Consider the following 24,129-nt stretch of genomic DNA (forward strand, 5'->3'; position numbering starts at 1 on the left):
AATCAGTTTCTTAGCAATTATTTGCACGACTTGTTCTAGTTAGTTAGTTTAGTGAAGGCACGAAGCGATGGCGTGTGCCCAAGTGAAGCAAAGGCATTTCGTTTATCTTGGAATTTATAATTATATTCGAGAAAGATGACAGGTTAAAGTATACGTATAAAAAATTAACAAAAATAAAATTTTATTTAGCCTAAGATAACGACCTTATCGCAGAAAGATCGGCAAATCTGGATTTTACACCACTCAAGCAGGGGAGTACAGTTCCATCTTATCCATTTGAGATGTACCGTATGATTTTTTTGACTTGTATTTTTACGCGAGTCGCAACAACAATTGAATAAAGAAATAACAAAACATTTTTGCAAAGACAATAAAGAAAACCCAGAAGTGCCTTTAATTCTAGGATTCAAATCTGTGAATTTCCATTCGCTTTTGAGAACTGGAAATGCGAGTGGTGATAACCACCCAGCATTTCATTGAACAGCATAGGTGGCCAGACATAAGAACATTACATAAGATCATTTCACAAGTTCAACCAAGCTAAACCCAGGTGCGTGTATGTTCACGCGCCAAAGAAAACCATGATGAATCAAGAGCTCTGCTAAACATAAAACGAAAGAGAGAGCCGATCAAGTTGCAAGCAAAATTGCTACGTCATTGGAAATTGGCTTCCCAGTTGTTTTTCTGTCATGTCCAATTCCGCAACCAGAAGAATCAGTGTCAAAACTGGAGCACGCAACTGTGTAACGGTAACAATCAAACAAGTACAAAATCTCACGACCTGCACTGCAGATCCTTCTTCTTGATATATCGACCAATCTAGATGGCTTCACCTGCTCTTTCTCTTGTTGCCTTTCTTCTGACTGTTAGATTTGACGAGCTTCATAGACAGCGCAGCTGAAGCACTCTTGCCCTCAAGCTTCTTGGTCAATTTTACAACACTAGCCATACCTTTCCTAGCAGCTGCACGATGCTCTGGTCTACGACTCATCATCTTGCGATCCAGGGGCCAGTATGCATATGGCTCAAGCTTGTCCTTCCTCTTCACATCCCCACCAGCTTTCTTGCTGGCATATTCACTTCCAGTGTAAGCCCACCCAGAATTTGAAGTTTTCCTGCGCTTCTGAGTTTTCTTGGAGTTCAGTGACTTGAAACTGCCTGCTTCACTCCTCGCATCTGAATCGGGGTTGGAGGGCTTCCCCTTCTTAGGTTTCCCTCCTTCATGAACTATCAGCCGCCCTTCAGAGTCAATCTCTGGATCATCATCTGATTCCTGCTTTCTTTTAAGATGCGTGGTTGATCGGAGGGCTGATCGTGTTTTGTACCGATCAAGCAAGTCAAGTGGCTCATCTTCTAACTGGTCAAACAAGTCTTCTGGCAAGCTCTTGTCTGACCTGTGTATTATTTTGGACCTGGAAAATTTTGGGTATATTGAGCAAGTAATTACTAATAGATATGGTGCAGTGTGGCACCCTCTACCAGAACCATTAGACACCATCTATCAGATTCATCAAGAGTCCAGTATAAATTCAAAGGCTGAAGTAGTGCTCTTGATTCAGTTGATGGGTTGTTAATAATATCTAGTGGAACCCAAACAACACCCTAAAATGCAAAGTGCAAGATCTTGGATGTACAGTTGGCATACATCAATAAAGGAAACCTTTAGTCACTAAGATAGTAAGGTCACCCATGATATAATAATCTGAATATAATAGCCCATGCCATGAATCCATAACTTTTTTAACATCATCAAAAGTCACTGACCTTAGTGAAGCTTTGGGTTTGAGCTGGGAGGAAAACTTGCTATGCCGATCTGAAACTGTCTTTGTATCCATATATTCACCATCACTGTTCTCTGTCTCCCCATCACTAAAATCAGAGAAGATCTTAGTATGGTTCCATCTGCTTATCCTGTCAGCAGAGCAAAAATTTTCAGAATATCATTAACAAATTCAAAATTAGAGAAGAATCCTTAAGAACACGGACATAGTGTTGTTCTACCAGAAACACCAGATAGGCTGATGCATTTGGAATATAGCACTGCGGTCTGAGATTGAATGCAATACAAATCTATATTGTGATGCTTCCTATTGAATACAGTTAGGACTCGGTGTTCTTGTATGTACAAGATGAGAGGATGGCAACCATACAGAAAGAGCCAAGTTTTTAGAATGCAATGCAGTATTTCATGAATAGAAATACAGTATTTCATGAGCACGCAAAAATTAAATTGGAGATGCATTGCCCTTTTTTGTGTGTTTTGTTCTTTCAATATATTGCAAACCATCATTGCAATCATGCGAGAATTGAACAAAATACGAATAAAGGGAGAGCATTACAAGCAATAGAGAACATTTTAGACATTTACAAGAGCATAAAATTCACTATTAATCCATATACTAATATGCCTGAGACCTGGATGTAGTAGCTCTTGACATATGAGATTTAGTTTCATCAGAGCTTGCTGCATGCTTCCTCTCTCCCCGCTCCTTTATCTAGTATATATTCAACAATCATGAATAAAAAACAAAAGAACAAATTGTGCTTCGGAAACTATAAAATGGCATATTAACATGATGTCATTAAACAAACCTTCCGTATGTTAGTAAGGAGTTTCATATGTTCTTCAGGCATCACTGCCTTCACAGCATCCAGACCACATTTCTTGACTAGCATTTCCAGGATATGCTTAACCTGAAAAGAGTTTGGAAGCAATGGAAGACATTAGATAGTTTGGACCACATTCCGAGCAATAATCATGCACAATGCTGCAAAAGCTTTTAGACTTGCGTACATGCTGTCCAACAGCATACCCAACACCACTATAAAAGAACATAGTAGCGTTAAATAAAGCATGTCCACAAAAAAATTCTCAACAACATTGGTAATAAATCTGAACCACTAGAAAAACAGAGAGGCAAACTTCAAGAAAAACACAACTGGCACCCACATACAGGCACCAAAGAGCCAACATGAAAAGGAAATCTCTTCCAGAAACTCACTTAAACACCACTATTTATGGCCAAAGTAAAGATAAGTTCAACACAGTTTGGGTTGTCAATACCTTAGCTTTGAAGTGGTTTTTGGTGTCATCTTGCCATCTCAGCAAGCCTTCCACCACACTCCCCAGGAACATTTGCAACCCTTCAGCTTGTGATTTGGCCACTAGTACCTTCAACAAACCTAAATTAGCCTGAACAGAAAATTACCAATTTAGTCTAGAAAGAAGGCAGCATAAAAAAGACCACAAAATAGAAAGGTAGAAAAGAAATGATAAGTTTAATTCACTCGACCCAAATAAACATGATGCTAAACTGCACACATCAAAAAGATAGTTAACGCACTTTGATAATCTCCCTGTTCTTTCTCTGCAGAAGGAGAAATGTGGATGGAAGCAACTTGTAAGCAATAGAAACCAGGTCTGAAAACTCGTATGCCAGACGAGCTACACCTTTCATTGCTGCACTGATCATATGAGGACTTTCAAGAGCCAGGCCTCCAGCAACCTGTGACCGCAAAAGTTAAGTGTTTCCAAAAGCAACACGTGGTCAATTTACCCACATACATGTAAAACAATTTTTTTTTTCATACAAAATAATAAAATAAAAATGGGATGATTATATCATATTCTTGAGATGAACAGATCACGGCTGGTCTGTCCAGTAACAAATGGGATCTTGTTAGAACTTCAAATTTGTATGAAAATGACAACAATTTCAATCAACATAGCAATAAAACTTTGGAGACAGAAATACAAAATTGATACCATGTTAAAAAATTGATACAAGTTTTCTTTCTTTCCGCCATTCTCTTCATCTCCAAAGGTATGACCAATTTGGACAAGCACATCGTAAGCTCTATTTCTTGTTCTTTTGTTAACCTGTAGTAAAACCATTAACAAAAACAAAGAGCTTATCAGCATTTATAAACTACACATTGCGAGAAGTTCAAACCCAGCATGTGACACATAACAAGTTTGGAACCAGCAACATAGATAGTTCTTTTCATTAATATCTTCATTTTAAAGGGCACAAAATCTTATCACATTCACATTTACCAAGCAATATTATCTCATGCATGAACATGGGGTCTTTGCTTAATTTTATAGTAAATATCTGGTCAATCACAAAGGTGTATGTTAAGTTTTGGGAACCACCACTTTGTACGAAAATGATTATGGGTTGAGCATGAACCATGCACCACTTCATTACAAATAGACCTAGAATAATTTTATTTCTTGGGCAAGAGTTAAATAACCACGTAGAAACATGAGACTTGTATATCAAGCTTCTGCTCAAGGAAAGCCAGTTTAAATATTATCAAGCACAAGCATACCCTGGCATCAAGAAAGACAAGGCTGAGAGTAGTGAATAACTTAAATGATGAAATTTAAGGACTAGAAAGGGTGATGGAAAAAGATAACAGCTTATATAGCATAGTGAGTTCAAAAATACCCAACAACTTATGGCTGCTACAGTCAGTCAACTTCACCATGCAGCCAAAAATCAAATCCCTTCCCATGTTCTCAATTCAATCTCTTAACAATTTTAAGGCAAGACCTATGAATCTTCTATTAGCATTCCCTAAAAGCTGTACCTGATTATATACACGGCATTCTCAACAGACAAAATGTACAATCTTCATATAATCTCATATCCAGTTGGCAGTTAATAAATTGGAGCAACACTATAATAGTCAGCAAATGACACAGTTTCATCTCTACAAGTTTTCCTATGAAATAAGGTAATGCTGTTATTCAAATAATCTCAACCAGCTTCTGTATTGCATGCTCAAAATGAGGTAATTACTTTAAATGTTATACAAAGGATCTCCAAAGAATCAACATCATAACCTATCACAACCAGAAAAAAAAAGATTGAAAAATGACTAGTGCTCTTGGTGATAACATAATACCTCTTTCAGAGCAAGTATTATCTCAGTAAGAAAAGAAGTAAGGATTTCATGCCTCCTCTGCTCTGAGTCCTGTAACAAGAAATTCAAGTAATTCAGGCATGGTAGGTGTAACATACCAAAGAAAACAGTAACAGATTCCAACATCCAAACTGCATTGTTTTTAAACTTTAAGAAATAAACAGTAAGGAAAAATCATGTCTTACAACCTTGGGGATATGAACTATTAGACAGTAAATACAATCAAGTCTGTGCCGTTTGGCAGAGAAATGGCATGAGGGTAGCACATCAATCATGAGCTGAAGCAGTTCCCCAAATCGTGGTGTAATAAATCCATCGTACCTCTGACCATTCAGAAACCCGAAACAGAAAAATAATCAGAAAAGTTGAATTTCACAAAATGTAGTAAGATTAAATCTTTGCTATAATAGTAAAACATTGCATAGCAGAATATTCAGGAGAATTCTTTCTTAAATATATAGAAAAAAATAGCACTAAGAATATTCCAGGAAAAATCACAATTAATTTATGTCCATAATATTTGCCACCACTGCTAGAACTTCGAACATGTATATCAGTCCATTACGAGCAGTTGACAAAACTCCACTCTAACTATCCATGAAAATTGTGGTGATAACAGTGGAAGTTGATATGCGATAACAATCAAAACATCCAAGAACTACGGAGCTTTTGCAATTATGGAGGATTTACCTGGAGAATAATTGAAAGAACTTTGTATGCCCTCTTTTGGATCAGACCTTCCATATCCTTCACATCATAATAACAACCATCAATGTAATACAAATAATAATATATATGAGGAAGAATAATTAAGATCATTCTCATGTGAAAACAACAAAGTCTCTAAGAAGTAGCTGGAGAATAGGACACTGTAGGAAATGACAAACCTGTAATGCAGGCTTTACTGCACTATATAAAACATTGATCTGCTCACCATCCAATCCTGGCAAAAGTGAAACTGCCAGGTCAAATAGCCGTGCTCTGCAGTAAAAATGAAGTTATGTGAAAAACAATGAAAAATTCCATGACATCTATCATCGTATGTGTACAAATAGAAGGGCATTTGGCTGGTGGTGGGTTGGGAAGACAATTCATAAATGCATATGATATTAAAGAGGACAAAATGAGATATCACATTAAATAAAAAACAAAGCAATACAAAGAGAAAAAAAGCTAACCTCGAGTCATTTGATGAATCATCAATCCGCATAGAATTGGAATCTCTAGAATTCTCAGCTTTTGTGGCCTTTTGTGTGACAGCCAAAAGCTTCTGCATTGTCTTTAAGTAGATCCTCTTAACTACTTCTTTATCCGCTATTGAGGAAAACTCACGAATTGTAGACTGCAAGAGTTTTACTTGTATTATAAAAACTTCACTGAACATGCCAAATAATTATGATGCAATTTTTATGAAAAAGAAATCTATAAGAAAAGGAGAGCAAACAAAATAAATTTGAAGAACTCATCCTCCAAACGAGCAATCTAGGAGCAGCAACAGAAAACAATATAATAACCCTCCAACCTCACAGACTATCAGCAAAGGGAAGTGCCTCTTAAGGCTCCAACAGCATTACACCAAACTGATGCAAGTAACAAAATATAATAACCCTCCAATATCTCATGTTGCTCAACAACCAATTACATCAAAAGGACTGCACTGACCACACAACAGAAATAACGGAGCGAACGATTGAAGATATGCTTATCTAAAGAAAAAAAATATAAACACCTATTTTGCATTTTCTTATTGGCAATAGTACCTGCAAATGAAGATTTACAAAAGGAAATAGTCGTGATGTTCAGAAGTTTCTGGTGGTTCAGATAAAGCATCCAAAAAATGTTATGAATCTAACAGATAATTCCCATATACCACGGAAACAGTCTACAAAAAATACAAGTTACATCTTCTCTAAAATGATTTTTGACAGTTAGACTATGTTGGCAAAATTGATATATAAAATAAAATCACGAAACATACCCAAAAGAAATCAACAATTCTAACATGACTCAATGAAAAATAAAATGGCATCTCTTGTTCACTGGTTGAGTTAGCAAAAGTACCTGCAGAAGACCACCGTCATCTTTTGGAGATTCCAGGAGGATCCCAGACAAAACAGTCAACAAGTTACGAGCAGAAGACCCAAGCACCCTCAAATTATCTGTTGCAACCTGCAGGGTATAGTGGGCAATAGCATGCTGTTCAGCTATACCAACTTCTGTAACAGTTAGATCATCTTGCTCCTCTATTATTCTCTTATTCTGTTGAATAAGGACCTGCAGGGCAGAACAAACTATTCCACGAATATCACATTCTTCACTAAGTGCACCACACAAAGCTTTCTCCAGATCCTGGAAACTTTCTGCAGTATCCAAAGGATAGTTGCAAAAGGAAGGTAATAAGGACCACAAAGAGTGTACAAGAGCATCAGCACTCCTCGCTGAGATGATCCTTCCATCTAGCTCCAGCTGCAACAGGTAAGACGTCACTACTAAAATGCTATGTAGCAGGAAAGTACACCATATTACCTAGTAATTTTATACCTGTCGAGATTTTTTCTTTATCAGACCAACCATACTCAGAACTGACTCTGTAAAAAAGCTTAAACGGGCACCAACAGTATACTGCTTCAGAATAGGAAAGAGCCAGACATTAACTTCAGATAGGTCATCGACCTCTAATTTAAGAGGTAGGAAGCTTAAAAATGTCTCAGGACCCATTGCACCAAGAGCAGATCCAAGGGATTCGTGCAACTGCAGATCGACAAGTACATCAACATATCAGAAAAGGGCAGGGTTGAGATTATGGATGAAGCAATCAACAAGTACAAAAAAAAAATGCTTTCACTTATTTGTGAAAATGGAGTCAAGTTTTCCTTGAGCTCAATTACAAGTAAATTAAGAATTTATACCCTGTAACATGAGGCACTTAACTAGAAAGTGCAGGCTAGAAAAAGAAAATCCTAGCAAACCAATCACTGTAGATATGGACCATTGTGCAATCAATGCTGCTTCGCAACAATGCTGAAGCCATTATGGAGGCCCACAAGAACTAGACAATGGAAAATATGCCCAGTGAACTATTTGTAGTGGACCAAAACACCCTCCCCTCCTCTTGTTGGTTCTTGAAAGGTTTAGACAAAGCAGATTTTTTAGTCAATGACCACAAGATATTAAGTACAAAACTTTAGCAACATCCCAAATCAGAGGAAGGCTCTTGAATATTGAGGCCGCCAAAAATGCTCTATTCTATTGGCATGCTGCATTATGAAACATTGGAGTTCCAACATGGTGCAGCAAGATAGCTTGCATTGAGAGTGCATAAATTTCCAAATGACATGGAAAGTCATATTTTAAGAATGTCAAGTCCTAACAGATTTATTTTGATGTTATAAGACCAGTAAAGTTGACAAGAGCTATAGTAAAAAAGCTAAAGAATATCAGAAATATAATGAGTGTGTATTAATAGCATATAATGAGGTTGTGCAGAAGCAAATAACTACCTGTTTCCGGTAAGGAAAATCTTCATCGGGTAATCTCTGCATATCTGCCAAGTTCTTAAGGGTTCCTCTCATAAAATAAGAAGAATAGTTTCCTGGAAAATAACAAATGTTGACTATTGTGTATTCCTAGAAGAAACATTGAACACAAAAATACAGAAGACCGATTATAAAAACTGAGAGGTTCCCCCAATCAAGCTGCTGGAAGAACTAGCAATGACACACAACTTCACCAATTCTTATGGCAAGAAGTAGTCCAATGGCATAATAGAAAAGGAGTGAGAAAAAACATGAAAATACCTAATTTACCAAACAAGGTCGAAACCACTTGAAATACCATGTCCCAGACTGCACTGTAATGATAATCAAGTAAGCTTTCAATGATTGCGCACACTTTTTCTATAACTGTAGGCCCACACTTTCTAGTTTCGGCATTTTTGTTGATTGTAATCTGATCTACTCCCTGCTTGATCAAGCTTTCATCAATACAACTATTTATTGAGTTCTTCAATGCCTGTGTGGCCGCAAAGATGGCCTCCTCATGTTCAGACGCCAAAATATCTGCCAAAAGACAGAAAGTGAGAAACAACCAAGTACGCAAATTGGAAACGAACAGAAACAGCACCCATTCTTCTAGGAAAGTAGCATCTAACCTTTGAGTGTACTGAATACAATTGGTAGCTTAACAACGCAAATTTGCCTATTTAAGGAATAAACTTTTTTCATTCCAACATCCAACAAGCTGGCAGTGAATGTCATGTTATCCGCAGACGTCTCATTTGTAGAAGCATAAAGAGCTAGTGAACATAGCAAGTCGAGTAATGGTTCAGCCGGAACCTGTAAACCCGGGTGTAAGCAAATTACTTTCAGACTATCAGTCACACGCCTAGTAACAACAGGTTGCCGCAGCTCGAGGAGAGTTTTAAAGTACTTGAGAATTGCAGTCACACACTTGAATGATAAAAGAGGAAGACATTCTTTTAAGGCATCGAGAATATATAGAACGTGTTGGGCTCCTTTAGGCCCATCAGTAGAAGCAACTGCATTGGATCCACCGGCAAGAAGAAGAAACTTTTCGAAAGAATTGGTGATTGCTTCACTCGCCGGAGCTAATGCTGGTGTACCTTGAAAATTTAGCAAGGTGTCACGGATACAAGAGTGGGATTGCCTTCTCACCTGTTCAAAAAATCAATCAAGATTTCTTATAGCTTAAAGAATCAAGAATCGGAAAGCAAATTAACAGGATTAAAAAAAAAAGATACCTTTATGCGAGAATCGGTCATGAAACTTAATAAGACTCCGAATAATTGAGAAATATCATCCCAATTAAAACTATCTCTGATACTCAACAAATGAGCCACGCATTTCAATCCCGAAACAACAGCTCCAGCTGTAACAGAATAATTTAATTTCAAAACCCGGACAACAACATTGGAGACCAATTCTCTTTTTTTCTTCAATATTGGAATTGAAATTCGAGGAAGAGCTAGAGAGAGGATGGTAATAAGAGAATCGATCACGTAAGGGGAAGGATCAGAGTAGGAGGAGGAGAGGCGGTCTAGGGAGGAGCATGCGGCGCCGAAGTAAGCGATAGGTGTGCAAGGGAGGTTTTGGTCTTTGAGTTCTCGTGACATGGTGCCGATTATGGCGCAGAGGTGGTGGTGGTCGTCTTGGGTGGAGGTCGAGTAGCGTGAGAGAATTGAGTCGCAGAAATCATTCTCAGGGAAGGAGAGTGACGGGGCATCAAGTTCGATGCCTTCCATTTTGGTGGTGGTGGTGGTGGTGGCGGTGGGAGTTGCAGGGAAGAGAAAAACAGAGGAGCTGTTTCGAGTTGAGTAGGTGAGGTTTGCTAGGGTTTATGGAAGGAGAGAACTAGGTGGCGTATAGGGGAAAAAAAATTGTTTGAATTTCTATATTTTTATTAAAAATATTAAATATAACTCTTAAAGGCATAGGTTTTTTTACCATCACTCGAATATTTATTTTTTTACATATTATTGTAGACCAGTTATGTAATTTTTTTAATATGATCTTTAAATTATTTTCCAGTGATTTAGTACTAATTAAAAATTAATTTATTTTATTTTTTTATAAAACAATAAAAAAAGTATCAAATAAGAGTGATTTGTCGTAAGTTTTGTAAAAGATACACTTTAATCCTTGATTATTAAAAATAATATAAATTATATAATTGTAGTACTTTAATATTTTTTTAATTTAATTTTGATACAAAAGTTTATTTTTCTTATTCTTTAGTCTCTAATTGAGGAAGGAGAGGGAGGTTGCGAGGTTTCATCGATAAAAAAAAATATCGTTGACATTGATTTAGGCCACCAAAACGAATGATATTTATATCAAGTGGTTTCATTTGAAAAGAAGAGTTCATATTATATTTTTTTACCTTTAAATTTCATGAAAAAACATATATGAACTCGGGTTGATTTTTAGTTTTGGGTTGATTTCAGTTTTTTAGGTATTTTTTGGGTTTTTTAAGGTCATAGATAGATTTGTCATGATTTCTATGATGTTTTATAGGTGTTTTGGGTTAAAATAAGGTGAAAACAGGTTTTTGGGTCAAGAAACTAGAGCCCTGAATTTTTAGTTACCACAATTACTGAAATCTAGACAAATCAGACAACAAGTTGTCTGATTTCTTTTAAAAAAATCTTAAGTGACATGTTGCAAATAAAAAATATTAAAGGCCTAGTAGAGCTTAGCATTTGCTCTTTTTTTTCTTATTATTTTTTAAAATTAATTTTTTTATGGTTTTTTCTCTATTTGTTTTAATTTATATTTAAATTAGTACTCATTCTCTCTTTCATTTTATTTAGAGAGACTACGTGGAATGACGATTATATTTTTAATTATGCATTTAAATTTGAAGAGTTTTTCTTATTCATATATATTTTTTTTATCTTTTGTATGGATAAATTTTATTTTTGAAAATTAAAAAATATTTTTAGATAATATTTCTAATATATGCAGCCTTGCATTGTGTTTTTTTATCTTTTTATTTTATTCAATCAATTTAATTTGTGTTTCTATTTCTAATATCGTTTGCTTGAATACAAAATATTATTTTAATACATAAATTTAGCAAATACAACCGAGTGTCTTATCTTTTGAGATTAAATATTTTGATCTATATATGTCTTTTAATTTTTTAAGTTTTATTTTTAGATATCGTTACTGATTTTTTATTTATTTATTTGCACGCATAGTTCTTGAATTATTTGATTACACGTATGTATAAAAAAAATTTATTTGAACTTAAATATTTTTAAACGACATAAATGCATTGAAAAAACTTGCTTATACAATTTTTTTATAAAAAATAAAAATATTTGACTCGCGATGGAGTACAAGTCATATAATTAGTAAACATTAAACCCTGGCATTCTTTTACTATAAGGCTAAATTCTTTTACTGCAGGGCTAAGTTCATTGCATTGTGAATTACTATAATTGAGTGACATCTTTATTTTTCATTACAAAAATTAAATGATCTTTTTAGTGGAATTTGAATGGTGTGTATGGTATTTTTCAACTATCAAAAAGGTTCAACAACCATGTTTTTCAAAGTGTCCAGCGGCGGAGCAGCTGATGGGGTAGCACATGTAGTTCAATTCACAAAGATTTGGCATTGATAAGATTTTTGTTTTCTCCTCCCCCTCTTTTCTCTCTTATCTCCTTAAAATTTGTGTTGGGTCATCTAAAATTAGAGTTATCCTTTTATTTATTGTTTCTTTCAATTATGATCCTTCTTTTTTTTATTGGTTTTTATTGTTTTGGATTTTTTATATATATAATTTCATCTCTTTTCACTGGTTTTATTTAATTTTTATATCAAGTATGGCACTCTCTCTTTTTATTGTTGTTTTTATATCCTTTTTTTGATTTTTTTAATTTGTCACACAATATTTTATCTCATTTATTTTTTATCCAATTTTGGTTCTTGTTCTTTTAATTGCTCTTTTTTTATCATTTTCTTAATTTTTTTTTCAATTTTGTCCCTCAACATTTTATTTTACTTGGTTTTTTTATATCAAATTTTGGTCCTTATTTTTTTTATTGCTCTTTTTTTATCCATTTCTTAATTTATTTATTTTTTCAATTTCATATCTCAACGTTTTATTTCAATTATTTTTTTATCTAATTTCGGTCCTCATTCTTTTCATTACTCTTTTTTTATCTTTTCTTATTTTCTAGGGTTATCCCGAATCGCAGGTTAATCAAGTTAATTCGGTTGCTTCAGGGTTTTTTTTAACTTTTTTTTATTATATTATTTGACATTAGGCTATTAAGTCATGAGCTTTTTTGTTTTTTTATGTTATTCCTTTATATGAGATTATCTTGGGTCGCAAGTTTGTCAAGTTAACTTAGAGTGACTTAAGTTTTTTTTCAATGTTTTTTATTATTTAACTTCCATCCTTTTTTCGAGGTTATTTAAAAAAATAATTTTTTAATCTTGATCTGATGTCGCAGGTGGCAAGCTAGTAGAGTGAACTCAGGTTAACTCAAGTTTTTTTCTTCAACATTCTTTTTTTGAAATTGGTTTCTTGCCAATTTCATAATTTAGGGCCATGTTTGTTTCTTAGAAAATGGTTTCCGGGAAGCACTTTCAAAACTTTCCTGTGTTTATTTGCCACTATAAAAGTTGGTCAATGGAAAACACTTTCCAGTCAAAGGAAAATTTAGCTTGGTTTCCAAGAAAGTGTTTTCCTGGAAAATTTGAGTGGAAAACATTTTTCGGAAATTGTAAAAAATTTAGAAATGTCATGTTATTTACTGATTATATCAAATTTGATCCTCAAACTTTTGATTACTATATATATTTTGTTTTGAATATTTATTTTTTAATTTCATCTCTTAAATTTTAATTTTTATATTAACTTTGGTCCTCATTTTTATAATTGTTATTTGCTTTTTCCTTATCATTTTTTTATTGAAATTTTTTATCTATCAAATTTGGTTCTCATTCTTTTAATTGTTACTTATTTATTTGAAATAATTTATGAAATGTTTATTATTATTATTTTAATTTCTTCATCTTTTATTTTTTTATTTTTTAGATTTGATCTCTATTATTTTGATTATTATTTATTTTATTTGAGATAATTTATGAAATTATATTTTTTTTTCAATTTCATTCTCATTTAACTTTTTAATTTGTTAGATTTATTCTTTATCATTTTAATAATCTTGAGAAAAATAAAACATTAATAAGTCATTTTCCAGCTCATTTTTTAAACAATGAAAAATATTTTCCAACTTATTTTCTATTACACTACCAAACATAAAAAAATAGTTCACTTTTCTAGAATTCACTTTCCAAAAGAAAATTACTTTCCAACAAACAAACGGGGCCCAGGTTATCGAAACTTGAGTTTTGTGGTTTTTTTTTTTGTATTTTATGGGGTATCTTGATCTCATATCTCATATGTTTGTCAAGTTAAATTGGGTGGACCACGGTTATCATCGCCTAGACATCTTTTTTCACATTAGAAAAATTTTGACTCAACTCATGGCTTAACACGGGAAAAAAATACAAAGCTATAAAAAGACATTCCTACAAAGTTAATTTTTTTATTTTTTATTTCCAAAATATATTTGCAGATAACTTTTAATTCTCAAATGATACAACTCATGCATATAAAGATAAAAATGATGATTATTATTATTATTTTAAAACCTAACTCGAGATAAAGCTTGAATCATTGGGTAGAAAAGCCAACCTTGGTCAACTTTGACCTGAGTTAACTTAATTTTTTAAAAAATATAAAATGATCAAAATGATGTTGTTTTGATAAAAAAAAATCAAAAAAGTCAACTGGTTTTTTTACCCGAGTTTTATAGCGGGTTGATCGGGTTGCATATTGACTAAGGTTTTTGAGCGAGTTAAACTATGTCAATCCTTCCTTAATTTTCTCTTAAACATGGAATGGTCCAAACATCGGGTTTACAAGGTCCTGTGTTAATTTATTGGGCTGGTTCAAGTTTTATAATTAGGGTTATTATACCATTATTAATATCAACATTCAACATAAACTAAAGTAAAAGAATATTTAATTATTTTTTAAAATATATAAGTTTAATGGTAATACATGTTAAGGGTAAAATTTTATATATATTCATATTTTGTTTTGTTGTGTCCATCATCAATCAAATATGATACAAAGACATTCACTATATCTCATAAATCACTACCAAATACTATTTTATCATCGTCTCTTGTTTTGTCTTATCTTTTTTGTCCTTATTATTTTTGTTTTTTCTATCCTAAGATAATAACCAAATGTTATATAGTTAGCTATCCAGTGGCCTGATTTGTAATTTGTTTAGCTGCAATAAATAAATTTTTATAGGGCACTGTGTGTGTCTATGTGTGCGCACACGCGCATTAGTTTCTGAGTACATATGGTTTACCCTCTATTTTTAGTATTTATCTATATCATAAAAAGTGAGCTCAATTTTATTTTTAAGTGTTAATGTCATTTTTGTGTCTTTAACTTTGTTTTCAACTAGTAGAGTTTTTTTAAAATTAATGCTATTAAGCATTTTTTTAGTTTTTGATAAACATTAAAAATAACTTTCTTTTTATGATATTTCTTTTTATAATAGAATTTATATAATAGGACATGTCGTGTGTGTGTGTAAGCACTTTGTTATTTTCTAATAGTATTTTTAGAAGTATTTTTATTAATGTATTATATTTATATGTATATGAATAATGAGATTGTATATCATTTTAATTTTGAGTTGGAAAGTATTTTTCACTTTTTTAAATAAAAAAACACTTTATTTCCACTTTTTTGACATTGAAAAGTGCATTTTGTTATAATTTCTCAAGATGCATCTAAATATGGAAAAGTTAAAAATATAAAAAATATTTTATAGAAAAACATTTTCTAAAAACATAAACAAAGGATAAATAAATAAAAATGTTCAAATAATTGGTTCTTTCTTATATCTTTTCACGGTGGTGCTTCTCCTCTTAGGAAAGCGAGCAGGCAAGTTCTAAAAAGTTCCAGCCAGCAAGCAAGGTAAAAGGATGAGGCGCAAGTAGGATTGGTTGCATGCCCAAGGCAATGTTTTCGAATCATAGCTTAATTTGATGCATACTAGATTGGTGGTCTGCAACCAATCTTTTCCCACCGTAAAAAAAAATGCTTAGATAACGTAACTGTTCCTAAAAAAATAAAAAAAAAACCCCAAAAACTCGGGTCATTGATGACTAGTTTAATAATATGAATAAAAATTACAACAATAAATAAACCAAAAGTTTTTTACAATGATCAACTCAAAAATTTTTTTTGTCAATACTAAGTAAAAATATCACCCCAATATTCTTAAAAAGTTTTTATAATCTTATTTAATAATAAAACAAAAATTAAATGAAAGCGTGATACTCTCATGAAAAGAAAAAAAAATCAAAGCTCAATTCCTAGTAAAACTAATGTTGAAGGAAGAAATTAAGAAAAATAATAATTTAAAAAAGGTAAAAAATACAAACAAAAGCCACTTGGGTTAATATGTCAAATCCGCAATCTAATTATGATATCGAGATACCTCGTTGAAGACAAATTAAATAAAACTATGAAGCTCAATTATCAAATAATCTCATGTTGAAGGGTGAAACAAAAAAAAAAGACCTACGTTAACATATCAAGCTTATGACCTATTACAAGAAATCAGGATGAACTCATAGAAACAAAAGTAAAAAAAACATAATGACCACTTCTCAATCAATCAAGTATTCAATGATAAAATTAAAAAAAAAACAATCGATAAAAAATGAGTCTAAAACTAAACAAATAACAATCAAAATAATGAGGATCGAATTTGACATAAAAATAAACTAAAATCAAATGTCAAGTAGATGAAATTGAAAAAAAAATTAATTAAAAAAATGATAAAAAAACCAATAGCAATAAAGAGAATAAAAACCAAATTTAATATAAAAATTAAATAAAATTAAATGATGAGGAACAAAATGAAAAAACAAAATGAATCAATAAAAGGATTAAAAACAAAAAAAAATAAAAAAAAATAAAGATTAAATTTGATACAACAAACAAATGATAGCACACCTTTAAATTTTAGCAAGCCAACATGATTCTTAAGAAGAAGAGAGAGAAAAGAGGGAGGATAAAATAAGATCCACTAAAGCCTAATCATTACACCGCCGTATATACATTTGTTTGACCGCTAGAAATGCATGGCGGGGTGCTTTCAACCCGATGTGGAAACCAATTTTTGGCTATTATATGACATTTCATGTATCATCTGAAGACAATAGAAGCTTCCCACATGTGCCAACCTATTTGTCTTGCTCATTTACCCTAGTCCCTATTTTTGTTCTATTTTTAATTTCAGTCTCTTAACACGTATTTTTTTTAAATTGCCAAAATTTATTTCATTTTGCAAAACCAAGTATTAAGGTCATTGTGAATGGATCAAATTAAAAAAGAACAATTGAGAGATCAAAATTAAAAAAGGAACATGAACTTTACACCTGACCATGCAAATCAGTACTTGAAATTTAGCAAAAAAAGAGAATGAATATTCCTTAAATCTTTAAATTCAATCATTAAAGCTCTAATTAATTTAAATTAATAAATTTGAAATTTATTTCGCTAAACCAAGAATTAATAGAGCAACAAAACAATTCCTTAACATCTTGAAATCTCTATACACATGCATGGAAAACAAATCACCAAGACCAATAGCAAATCAAAACAATTTTAAAAGGACTAAATAAGAAAACAAAGAAATTGAGGGGCCAAAGTGTAAAATTTCCTAGGTACTTAAAAAAAAGAAGGAAGATGCACTGTTTGAGTAAAAAGAGCATCCTTCAAAGCATAGTTTTTAGACCCGGTCCGGTTCAAGGCCTAGATTCCGGGTTTTGACTGGATCACCGGTCGTCTAGGTTAATTGTTTTTTTTTAAATCAAAACAACGTCGTTTTAGTAAAAAAAAAAAAGTCAACAGGTTGCAACCGAGTTTTTGACCGGGTCTTACTAAGTCACACCGGGTTTTTCCTTCTCCTATTTTTTCTTCAACCCAGCCCCGTTTCAACCCCTAGTCGGTCGGATCGACCCGCCGAGTTTCAAAACTATGCTTCAAAGTGTACAATGAATGACTGATGGGGCTTAGTTTTTTTTAATATATATAATTTGAATTTTTTTTTTATCGATCATTAGATATTAAATTCTATATGTACTCTTTGAATTTTGTATCGAGTCTTTTTACAGTTTTTTTTAGTTTAAATGAGTCTTTGTATGTTATTTAATATTAATGATGTGATCCCTTCATCAGATTTGATCCGTTAGATAATAAAATTAAACTAATAGATGATTGACACATGTCTATTTGTAATAATAAAAATAATTTAAACTAAAAATTTCATTTTCTTAATTTTTTATAAATAAAAAAAATCAATATTCTTAAATCAACCTCTAATATTACTTCTCATATATCAAAAAACTATTAAATGATTTTTTGATTGCCTTTTCTCTTCTTAATTCTTTTTTATTGTTTTAACAAGGCAAAAGGAACTTTTTTATATGAAAAGTTTTAGACATTTACTAGTTTTGATTTTTTTTTATTGAAAATGATTTTAAAATTATAAATTTATTTTCCATGTTAACATCTATTATTACTTACTATAATATTAATTATAAATGAAAATTTATATTGAATTTTTTTTATTTTAAGAATTTGTTTTTCATTTATAAAAAATAGAAAATGATATATTTTATTTTAAAATTATTTTTATACTTTTTATTAGAAACGGATACATATCAATCATCTATTTGTTGAATTTTGTTGACAGTCGTCTCACCTTTAACTGAAGGACCACATCATAGATATTAGAAAACATATTAGTCTAGAGGAGGCTAAAAAGACTCAAAGAATACTAGGGCTAATTAAAGGGTACAGCCCCTTAAATTACATATTTTACTAAACTATTTTCTTTGGCTCCTATTGTATTGTATGCATGTGAATTGCCCAATTTTTCATATTCAATATATTATAAATTAAATTCTTGTATATGATTTATATTTATATTTATAATTATACTTGATAAATATGTTCAATATATGTTTGATTTTGATAAAACTCTAAACATGCAATTAATTATTTATTTCACAAAAAAATAAACTTATTAAAAGAGCTCATAATCTACGATTAGTTACTTTAGAAGAAGGCAAACACAATTTTTCATTTTCGTTTTATATTTTGAATTTCTTTTTTGTCTATTATTAGATCCTCATATTCTTCAAATTATTTTAATTGAAGTTTTAATACTCTTTTTTATATTGATTGAGCTTTTTTTTTTAATTGGTGACACTTAATTGCCACATATTTATGATGAGATTAATTTTGATAGTAACATGCACATGTACAAACTAACAACTTTATAATGGAGAAACGATAAAACAATATAAAATGAAGAGGAGAGGGACTCAATCAATGCAAAAAATAGTACGGGTTTTTAATCAAAATAACTCAAAGAGTACATGGACCAAATATATTGTTTAAAGAAGTTTATATTTATTAATATTTATTTGTATGATATGAATAAATAAGGTGTGTGCGCGCGGTATTAATAAGAACTTTTTTTAAAAAAACCTAGGAGACATACTAGTTTAATTGGTTAGGCATTTGGTTTGTTCTTCAATGGTCATGAATTTGAATACCGTTAGGGTCACTGGAGACTTACATAGTTGTTAATTTTAGAACATGTGAGATTAATTGAGGTGCGTGCAAGCTGGCTTAAAAAACCACGTTAATAAAAAAATATTTAAATTACAAGAAAAATCAAGATATTTTAGTGATAAAATCAAAGTACTTGTTTTTAACCTCACATTTTCTTTATAAAATTTCTCGAAAACAACAATAAAAGTTTAAAATTAAAAAAGTATATTTTTAGATACTTTTCTTATTTTTCAAGATTTTATCCATTTTCAATATATACTGCATGAGTTTTTCTATTTTAACGATCCTCAAGTGAGAAAGAGAGAGAAATAATCTAGAAGAGAAAAAAAGAAATGAAGAAGAAAAGAAAAGGAGAGAAATTAAAATGATCATTATAAAATCAAAGCAAGAGCAAATAAGAATAAAAAATATAAAAAAATAAATTGAAAATGAGAAAAATAATCAAAATATTTACGTAATCATTTTTCTTGTGAAGACAGTATTTTTAATTTTTTTCATTAAATTCCATCATCTCATTTAAGTATAGCAAACAAACCTATCGAAACATCTTAATTAGAAAAACCTGGAGCATCAATCAAGACAAATAAAAAGAAAAAAAAACATAAAAAAAGGAGAGCACAAGAAAAAAGAAAGAAAATGAGAGAGCAAGAAGATAGAAAATCAATAGAAAATCACCTCTCTCTCTCTCTCTCTCTCTCTAGTCCCTCCCTTCTCCCCTCATCCTTTATCACTGGTTCTACAACTGGCATCATCCAAACATTCTCTCCTTTCCCTATATTTTCTCCATCTCTCTCCCTCTTGGCGAAACTCTTCTCTTCTTGCAAAAAAAACCGTGATGGAATAAGCAGTCATGACTGGCAATCCTCCTCTCTTCCGTGCTTCCTTGAGTAACAGCATACCTTTTCATCACTGACAGCAGTAATGACAAGCAGCTCAGCAGTAGCTTTCCAACTTCAACTATAAGTTCTTGTGCACCGACTAGTTGATATTCTCATAACCTTCATTTATGGGCTGACAAAATCATGAGACTCATAATTCCCCAGCTCCTTAAGCCAGGACACTCATTGAGAAGTCACTAACGCGACGTGCACAATGGTGGTACGTGATAGCTACAAGCCAGAGGATATTTTCAGCATGTTATAATTTTTCACGGGTATTTCATCTTTTCTTTGAATCTTTTTTCCTATTTTGAACCACTTTTGGTATTTTTTGTCATGATTTTGAGTGTTCGAATCATGCCATTTTATGATATCCCCCAGGAATAAGTTTAATCTTACTATTGATTTTAATTTCAATAACATGAATATTGCATATGCTCAAGGTGAGTAAAATATAAGTTTGTTCATCTAAAAATGTATTGAATATGTTGGAAAAGAAGGATATTTTGAAAACAAATTCCATTTTTTAAAAAACAAAAAATACCAATAACTTGAATACATTTTCTAGTTATCTAAAATATCAAGAACATATTCTATAATTTTTATTGCATAATGAAAACTAAAAATAAAATAGAAAACAAAAATAAAAAAATGTTTCCCAATTTTGAACACATTTATAATTAATTTCTCTAAATTCTATTATTTAAAAGTCCTTCATAAAAAAATGTTACATTAAGAGATTTTTTTTAGAAATTAACTAGTTTTACGCTTGCGCTATACTATAGGTCGAATAAAAAAAATTGACCGTAAAATAAATATTCAGATTGCAAGGACTTATTTGGCATTGTTATTAAAACCAACTTAACAGGTAAGTCTTGAAACCTCATTTCCTTACTTTTGCATGGCCTAGATTAAAATCAATTTGAAGAGATATAATGATTTAAAACTAGCATGGCCTGTGCAATTTATTATTAGTACCATTAATTTTATATAAAATATATAATAACTGAAGAGATATAATAATTTAAAACTTTTATATGTTACCAACTTATGTAGATCTTATAGATATAAAGATTTAGAAACTTACAAATAAATTGAGTCATAATCAATGTAATTACAACTCATTACCTAATTTTTGTCGTCAATGTTATGGATTTGATGACTGTCCATTCTTTTCTTTCATTTAATTTTAACATATTCAATACCATATAATCAAAGTGTAAACATAACAAGGGTTTTTTTATTAGTATAATTAATGAAAAAGCCAATGGAATTAGTTTCATATAATAAAATCGTTAAATAATTACTTTAAATTCACATAATTTTTTTTCCTCTTAAAAAACCCATGAATTTATTAAAACTCTCATAATTAAATAAGAGAGCAGATTAGGTAAAGAAAGGAGCTTTTATTTCTTATACAATCCATCTATCACATGAGTTCCATGTGATAAAAAAGTAGACATCAAAGAATTTGATTTTTAAGAAAGAAATAAATAAATAAAAATCACGTGAGTTTCCCTTAATTAATTACTTGATATATAGTTTTGTTCCTTGAAATCAACTGAAAAATCCAACTTAGATCCGAAGAACAGCTAACAATAGCTGCCGTTCAATGAAATAGGTACAGAACTCAAACCACAAATGAGGGGTTTTTCTAAAGGTTAGTGAAGACAAGGATAAAAACACATACATGTCCTTGTGCCTGCAATTATTGGGACCTTTTCTTTCTTTTTTTTTCTTTTTTTTTTAATATGTAGGGTATCTAGCATGGCCTGTGCATATCAAATTAAATCTCTATATCCTGAATAAAATTTGTAACAGGCAGAAAAATCAGACCAGATACCATAAAGAAAGCATATATCTTAATTTACTACACCCTGGAGTCGGTGACTAGACAGCATTCAGCTTCACCCTATTTATCATCTCAGCCGCCCAACCCATCTTTTGTCTTCAACTTTCAATGTAAATTTATGTCGTTGCTGGATCACTAGAACTGTGTGCTAAATGTTTCAGCTAGATCTATATATATACGAGTTGTTACATATTCTTTTTTCTCTGTTTTTTTTTCTTTAACAGTAAACATATTAATTGAAACTAGGTTTATTCTTGGTATAGATTTGATTGGATATATTTAAAAATAAATAAATTTCAACTAATTTAATTTTATATAAAAAATAATAATTAATATTTCAATATATCACGCAAATGTGTTGGTAACTAATTATTTATTTGCTCCCACGTATCTCATATATATAGATTCTAAAATTCATAATAAATTGTGAAAAGGGAGGATGATGACATGTGTTGGTAATTAACTTATATTTATTTGCCCCCACGTATCTCAGATGGATTCTAAAATTCATCGATGACATGATTTACACGAGCTCTGTGTATTTTGGTGTTTTGAAAATGTTTTTTAAAAAAATTAATTTTTTTATTTTAAAATAATATTTTTTGATATTTTTATATCATTTTGATGTTAGAAATAATTTTTAAAAAATAAAAAATTATTATTTTAATATATTTTTAAATAAAAAACACTTTATACTTTTAATCACGCTATAATCACGAGCACAAACTGGATTAATAAGTCGGTGAAATCTTACATACAGCTTCCATAAATATAAAAACACTAAGAAAAAAGGGGTACAAAATACGAAGATATATTACAAATCACAAAAGCTTTCCATATTCAATGACCCAGCTTCGGCCTCCCACGACTTTCATCAAGACGATTAATCATGTACAAAGCATTACTAGTAACCCTAGCAACATTAGTGATCTTTCTCTTCACATCATCCTTGGCTTTGCTTTCAACTTCGTGAAACCCATCAAGACACGTGTCCTCGTTAGTCAAGGCAGCGCTGACCCATGTCTGTGCATTACTCATCTGCCACCTAAACGTTTCCTCTCTCAAATGCTTCAACTCACCCAGTGTCTTGCTCAGCTCATCCACCGAGTCATATATCTGCTCAACACAGTCACTCAGTGCAACTCGCTCTCTCTTTTTCTTAAGACCCGAGAGTGTGCTCAAGTAGTTTGACACTTTCCTGGCACGTGCAATGCTTACCTTGACAGCTGCTTGGGCCAGGTCGCGTGGGGTGTTGGCAGGGCCTGCATAAGACGAAAGAGTGCGGAGGCAGAGGTTAGGGTAACTAGCGTGGACGCAGGATGAACGGACTAGATCTCGCGGTGCATTGTGGGACTTTGCAGCGGCGGAGTAAGGAGATGTGGAGAAGGAAATGAAGATGAAGAGAAGGTTAAAGAGAGAGAAAGGGGGCGACATTGTTTCTAACCCTTACATGTGGCTAGCTGTAGTAGTGTAAGAGAGCGTGAGTGATCGATGCTATTACTATGGCAGATGGATTTTATAAGGGAATGGTGCTAGAGTATGGGCTTCATGTAGACACCTAATTACGGGATTGACCTTTTATTCTTTTTTTTTTTTACATGGGTGTCCGGATTAATTTGTATATATCTATGAGCCTGAAGTTAATAATCATGTAAGTTTCTAATGACTTTAAGGTTTGTAAAACTCGAATTGATGATCTCTGAAAAACAAACCTAAAATCTAATCAGTTAAAATATACCGTTTAGAATTTCTATTCTTTAGTGTGTGTAATCTGTTAGACTGTGCACAACGTAATGAAAGTATCTCTTTCATTATTTTTTCTTAATTTTTCTTGTAAGCTAGGATACATGGATACAAGGTTAGTGTAGTCCAGGATGATTGTGCTATACAACGGAGTAAATGCACCGTAGGTGGCAGCTAGTCGGCATGCACCAGGTCTCCCGTACGTATATTAATTGACCATGCCCACGCAAGCTCTCTCTCTCTCTCATTTTATATTACTGTAAAAACATGAACGTTGCCTCCCTGGAGAGACAAAATAGTAACTCGATGGGTCAAGTTTTCATGGAGGAGAGGTTAGGTCCATCATTTTCAGGTTTTAGGCATGAACATAACATGTGAGTTATTGCCATGAGACAGATCACATCATAATAAGATCCACGGAACAGTAGTATAACCACAGCAACGCTATCTATCTTCTTTCCTGCAATTTAATTAAAACAAGCAGCAGCTGCTTATTCAAATCCAAAA

General features: G+C 31.9%; 2 protein-coding genes across 2 annotated transcripts; both read right to left on the minus strand.

Moving 5' to 3' along the window:
* Positions 1-371: 371 nt before the first annotated feature.
* Positions 372-10,323, minus strand: LOC133689229 (uncharacterized). Its single transcript, XM_062109018.1, has 18 exons — positions 9,692-10,323; positions 9,083-9,605; positions 8,730-8,990; positions 8,433-8,524; positions 7,474-7,683; positions 6,994-7,398; positions 6,111-6,274; positions 5,820-5,913; positions 5,623-5,679; positions 5,121-5,255; positions 4,915-4,983; positions 3,767-3,880; positions 3,345-3,506; positions 3,065-3,193; positions 2,593-2,694; positions 2,416-2,495; positions 1,765-1,911; positions 372-1,412 (listed from the first exon to the last, which is right to left on the minus strand). The coding sequence occupies exons 1-18, from the start codon at positions 10,190-10,192 to the stop codon at positions 830-832; spliced, it is 3,828 nt and encodes a 1,275-aa protein (XP_061965002.1). The 5' UTR covers positions 10,193-10,323; the 3' UTR covers positions 372-829.
* A 12,245-nt stretch (positions 10,324-22,568) lies between these two features.
* On the minus strand, positions 22,569-23,385 carry LOC133688858 (pectinesterase inhibitor 3). Its single transcript, XM_062108484.1, has one exon. The coding sequence runs from the start codon at positions 23,311-23,313 to the stop codon at positions 22,720-22,722; it is 594 nt and encodes a 197-aa protein (XP_061964468.1). The 5' UTR covers positions 23,314-23,385; the 3' UTR covers positions 22,569-22,719.
* Between the last annotated feature and the right edge of the window lie 744 nt (positions 23,386-24,129).

Source organism: Populus nigra, chromosome 3, assembly GCF_951802175.1.
Source record: "Populus nigra chromosome 3, ddPopNigr1.1, whole genome shotgun sequence".
In the NCBI taxonomy this organism is placed as follows: domain Eukaryota; kingdom Viridiplantae; phylum Streptophyta; class Magnoliopsida; order Malpighiales; family Salicaceae; genus Populus; species Populus nigra.